General features: G+C 42.4%; 1 protein-coding gene across 1 annotated transcript; it reads left to right on the top strand.

The window, feature by feature from the left end:
• Positions 1–1,477: 1,477 nt before the first annotated feature.
• On the top strand, positions 1,478–2,881 carry LOC120112226. The gene is made up of 2 exons (XM_039131087.1): positions 1,478–1,909; positions 2,105–2,881. Exons 1-2 carry the CDS (start codon positions 1,549–1,551, stop codon positions 2,227–2,229), a joined length of 486 nt encoding a protein of 161 aa, XP_038987015.1. The 5' UTR covers positions 1,478–1,548; the 3' UTR covers positions 2,230–2,881.
• Positions 2,882–5,820: the final 2,939 nt, after the last annotated feature.

Below are 5,820 nucleotides of genomic sequence, written 5' to 3'. Positions count from 1 at the left end.
AAACAGGGGAAGTATGTGATGACTCGTGCGGGCATGTGTTTAGTTCCACATCGATTATTTGCTGAGTAGATCTTAAGTACTTGTACAGGATTAAGGAACTCAAATATTACCTTCCGACTAGCTTTTTTTTGGGTGAGGTCTTAGGTTGTTACAATGGCTCCATCGTAGAGAAAAGTAGAAAGGTTGAGGAGTTCATCCAAGAGCTTATCAATGGAGAAAACCGGTGGTAGTGGCCGAAAAAAAGAAAGAAAACTTCGGCAAAAAATAGGGAAAAACAAGGATCCCCTTTGTTGGTCGATTTCCAGCTGATTTCTCAGTCGACGATTGTAATTTCTGGTCGTGGAAAGAAGAAAAAGGAAAGAGGAAAAAGGCCAGGGCGCTACTTTGTCTCCGGTGAGAAATCGGCGACCGTAATTTTTAGTTATGGAAAGAAGAAAAAGGAAAGAGGAAAAAGGCTAGGGCATTATTTTGGCTTCGGAAGCATCGACGACTCTGATTTTTGGCGAGCATAGTGATAGAAAGCCGTGGACTCGATGAGAGAAAAGAGGAATAAAGCGAGACTATGGAAGGTGTTGCTCAATGGTGGAGTGCTGTGGGGAGAGAGGGGATCCTATTTATAGAGGAGGCGAGCCTCTGGTGGTTCATGGAAGTCAACTCTCACCGAGAGTCAAATTGAGAAGATGTCTTTTTTTTTTTTGCTTGATGGGAGCTTGGGCCGGGCCAAACCTTGGTCATGCTAGTCAAGCAGACCGAGCCATAACATTTTCTCTCCCTTAAAGGAGTTTCATCCTCAAAACTTAATGCACCTTCATTCTTTAACAAATAAGAATACTTAGTTTTTTTCCACTCCACCATACTTTTGTTGCACAACTCAAATCTAAACCAACTCTTCTATACTCTCCTATGCCTAATCCTAAGAATCATAATCCTAAGCTTAAGTACTATCAATTCCTAGACTTTTAGGCTCTGCCCTATCCTACTAGACTTTTAGACTCTATCCTATTGGCTGGCTGGTGGCTGAACCACTGGATCACCCACATGTGCGTGTGTGTGTGGGGTCTATGGTAACGACGCACTGACATCATTTGGTAACAATCTAAGTAGAAAACTGGAGGATGGAATGGATCAATTCTCGCCACCTATTGGACGATATCCCTGATAGGGCGGACGCGTCTCCTCCAAACTCGTGAATGCATGGATCTATTTTTGGTGATTTACTTATTTTGGTGTCTGGTGATTGTAACCAATGGGATTCTTTTTCCTTTTACTTTGGCAACATAATAGGAACTGTTTCCTTGATTTATGGGAGTCGTTCCTTCTCCCTCTTCTCCTACTTTTGCCTATAAGAGAGAGAAGAGCTATAGCCTTGAAAACATAATAAAAAGGTGTGAACGATTTCTACTGTAGACGTAGGTTTACTACAGCCGAACCACGTTATCTCTTGGTCTCTACTCTTTCTCTCTTCCTCCTTCTTTCTATTACAATCTTCTTTAGTAGCCTAGATTCTAACATGGCATTAGAGCTTTGATATCACACGCATCTAGTATCATGGCCGATTCCAACAGCAACACCAACTCGGTTTCTAGCGGTGTCACCACGAGTTCTGATTCAGCTTATGTTCTGCATCCTTCTGACAATCCTGGTATTTCTCTCGTCACTCAGAGTCTCACCGGAGACAACTATGCTACCTGGTGTCGGGCCATGCACATGGCTCTCATGGCCAAAAATAAATTTGGTTTCGTCGATGGAACCATCAGAAAGCCTGATTCATCCGATGCTAAAGCCTCACAGTGGGAGCAATGCAACCGAATGGTATACTCCTGGATCCTGAATTCGATGCATCATGACATCGCCAATAGCGTGATGTATGCTGAGAAAGCCAGCAAGGTATGGAGTGAACTCAATGACCGTTTCTCCTAACAAAATGCTCCTCGTATATTCCAACTCTCTCGGGCTATCGCCACTCATCAACAAGGTACTTCTCCCATTGCTACTTATTTTACTAGCCTAAAGGCATTATGGGATGAACTATCTTCCTATAGCACTATTCCATCTTGCACCTGCGGTTCCTTGAAGGAACTCACAGCGCCTATTCAATAGCGAGAAATGGTGATGCAATTTCTTATGGGCTTAAATGAAAGCTACAATGCCATATGTAGTCAAATCCTCTTGATGGATCTTCTTCCCACTGTTAGCCGTGCATATTCCCTGTTACTTCAGGATGAATGACACCACAATTTGCATTTGGTTACTTCTTCTACTGATGCTGCTGCACTTTCTGTTAGTCGTCCTCCTATTTCATAAAAACATTCCTTGTATTGTGATCATTGCAAGAGGACCAATCATACGATTGATCGATGTTTTCTTGTCCATGGATTTTTCAATAAAAATAATAGGCATCAACAGCAAGGGATGAACAAATCGTCTCTTTCCAATCAGCGCAGCCAGTAAGCTTCTACTTCTTTGGACACTACCACTAAAGGCGACGCTCATGGGGAGCCCTTCACTTTAGATCAGTATCAGCACTTGATGGCCCTTCTCTCTACCATGGCTCCTACTACTTCATCTAGCCCAGCAGCCAATGTTTCTGGTAATATCTCTTGTCCTGCTTCAATTTCTTCATATTAGATTATTGATACAGGGGCTACACACCACATGGCTTGCTCCAAGTCCTCCTTTGTCACACTAACACCATAATCTATCCTTGCTCCTGTCACTTTACCAAATGGTCAGACTGCAAATATCTCTTTTACAGGAACTGTTATTTTGCCTAATGGGCTTCGCCTGGATGATGTTCTTTATATCCCTTCCTTTAATCTAAATTTACTTTTTATTTCTCATCTCACACATACTTTTTTTTGCCTTGCAATTTTTCATCCTGATCATTGTCATATTCAGGACCTTCAATCGAAGAGAACAATTGGAGTGGGTAGACTACATGGAGGACTTTATATTTTGGATTTACTACTTGTGCATCTTGCTTCTCCCACACCGCCCAGCACCGTCGACCGTTGGCATTGGCGTCTCAAACACCCTTCTCTTCGGTGCTTACAGCTTTTGTCTAAATCTATTCCTGATATTTTTTTCTAAGAATTGTATTTGCGACATTTGTCCTTTAGCCAAACAAACCAGATTACCTTTTCCTTCAAGTTCTATTTCTACTACTCATGTTTTTAGTTTACTTCATTGTGATATTTGGGGTGGTTATCAAACCGCTCCCTCTCAGGTGCACATTATTTTTTAACCATTGTTGATGATTTTTCTCGTGCTACATGGGTATTTTTAATGCGTCACAAATCTGAAACTCAATCTCTTCTCCGCCACTTTCTTTCCTTTGTCAAAACACAATTTCATACTTGTGTTCAAACCCTTTGCACTGACAATGGCCAAGAATTTCTCGCCAATGACCTTCAACAATTTTTTAAGGAATATGGGCTTGTCCACCAATGCACTTGTGTTCACACCAGCCAACAAAATGGTGTTGTAGAATGCAAGCATCGCCATGTACTTGAGGTGGCACAGGCACTTCGTTTTCAAGCCCATCTACCTCTTTCTTTCTGGGGCGATTGCATCCTTACTGCCACATATCTGATAAACAAAATCCCTACTCCTCTATTATCTGGGAAAAGCCCCCATGAGATTCTTTTTGGCTCGCCCCCCTCCTACAGTCATTTGTGTGTCTTCAGGTGTCTCTGTTATGGTCGAAATTCCCAAATCTCTCATAAGTTTGATACCCGATCCCGGCCTGGCATCTTTGTTCGTTATCCTCTCGGGCAAAATGGATACCTTATTTATGACTTAGAGTCAAAAAGCATATCTATCAGTCGTGATGTGGTTTTTCACGAACACATTTTTCCTTTTCAGACTCTTGCACCTGAGCATTTCTCTGTCATGCCACGTCCCATTCCTGATGTTTCTGATTCACCAGTGCCTTCAATACCCACTATTACTGATTCTATTTCAGACCTTATCACAACTCAAGACAATTCTTACATCCACCCCATCCCCGGATGAAACCACAGCACCTCCCTCTCTCCCAACTCGCCAGTCTACTCGCCTATCCAAAACCCCCGTTTACCTTCAAGATTTCAAATACTCCTTTGCTGGGAAACCCAACTCCTCCTCTTCCTCTACTGCTCACCCACTTTTTATTGTCTCTCTTATTCTCGACTCTCACCTCCTCACCGAGCCTTTGTGGCTACTCTCACATCCTCTATCACACCCACTACCTTTACTCAGGCCAACAAACACTCACATTGGCGGGCTGCCATGGATATTGAACTTAAAGCATTGGCTGGCAATAACACTTGGCGTTTAACCATTCTTCCTCCAAGCAAGCATGCCATCGGATGCAAATGGGTTTACAAGACCAAATATAAGCTAGATGGTTCTATTGAACGCTATAAAGCGCGACTTATTGCCAAAGGTTATACTCAGTTGGAGGGTCTAGACTATCATGAAACATTCACACTTGTTGCCAAACTCACCACTATTCATTGTCTTTTAGCTCTTGCTTCTATTAAGCACTGGTCGCTATACCAATTGGATATGCACAATGCCTTCCTTCATGGCGATTTAGAGGAAGAGGTCTACATGCAACTACCGCCTAGTCTCTCCACCACTCAGCCCACTTTGGTTTGCAAGTTAAACAAATCGCTCTATGGCTTAAAGCAGGCTTCTCGGAATTGGTTTTCCAAAGTCTCGGCTACATTATCTGCTTTTGGTTTCTTAATTCCAAAGCTGACTATTCTCTTTTCAGCAAATTTTCTAAGAATGTTTGTATCCATGTTTTGGTTTATGTGGACGATATTGTTGTCATCGGTGACGATGCGCAAGCCATTACTCTTCTGAAGCATTTTCTCAACACTCGCTTTCAAATGAAGGACTTGGGCACTCTAAAATATTTTCTCGACATTGAAGTTGCCTGCTCTGCCAAAGGCATATTTCTCAATCAACGAAAATATATACTTGACCTATTAGATGATGTCGGCATGCTTGGAACCCGTCCCGTCGACTTTCTTATGGAGTAGAACTTGAAGCTTTCTGACACTGATGGCACGCTTATGTCAGATCCATCTCTTTATCGTCGTCTTGTTGGCCAGCTCATCTACCTGACAATTACTCGACCTGACAATATTTATTCAGTTCACATACTCAGTCAGTTTATGCATCGTCCGCTTCAGCCACACTACAGTGCTACTCTCTGGTTTCTCCGATATCTCAAAGGATCTCCTGGCAATGATATTTTATTTCCATCTATTGGCTCTCTTCATATCACTGGCTATTGTGACTTTGATTGGGCTAGTTGTCCAATGACTAGACGATCTACTAGTGGCTATATTACCATGCTTGATTCCTCACCACTTTCATAGAAAACAAAGAAACAAACAACAGTTGCCAGATCCTCCTGCGAAGCTGAATACCGCTCTATGGCTCTTCTTTGCTGTGAGCCACTTGACTTAAGTCCCTTCTCACAGATCTTCGGATTCCTCATATGAGCCTATCACTATTCATTGTGATAATCACTTGCGTTGCATATCGCTTCCAACCCAGTTTTCCATGAAAGAACAAAACACATCGAATTGGACTGTCATTTTGTTCGTGAAAAACTCCACGCTGGTCTCATCAAACCATCATATTTATCTACTAAAAGTCAACTGGCGGATGTGTTTACTAAAGCGTTTGGCCATGACAAATTCTTAAATATCATCCGTAAGTTGGGCATGTCTGACATATTTTTCTCTGTCCAACAACCTGCTCCAACTTGAGGGGGAGTATTTGACGATATCCCTGATTGGGTAGACGCGTCTCCTCCAAACT

This window comes from Phoenix dactylifera, chromosome 10 (assembly GCF_009389715.1).
Source record: "Phoenix dactylifera cultivar Barhee BC4 chromosome 10, palm_55x_up_171113_PBpolish2nd_filt_p, whole genome shotgun sequence".
Taxonomy (NCBI): domain Eukaryota; kingdom Viridiplantae; phylum Streptophyta; class Magnoliopsida; order Arecales; family Arecaceae; genus Phoenix; species Phoenix dactylifera.
This window is presented reverse-complemented; position numbering and strand designations above follow the sequence as displayed.

Coding starts and splice junctions, on each gene's coding strand:
- LOC120112226 (XM_039131087.1), top strand. CDS start 1,549: ATGGCCGATTCCAACAGCAACACCAACTCGGTTTCTAGCGGTGTCACC. Junction 1,910..2,104: donor ATGGAGTGAACTCAATGACC/GTTTCTCCTAAC, acceptor TTCAATAGCGAG/AAATGGTGATGCAATTTCTT.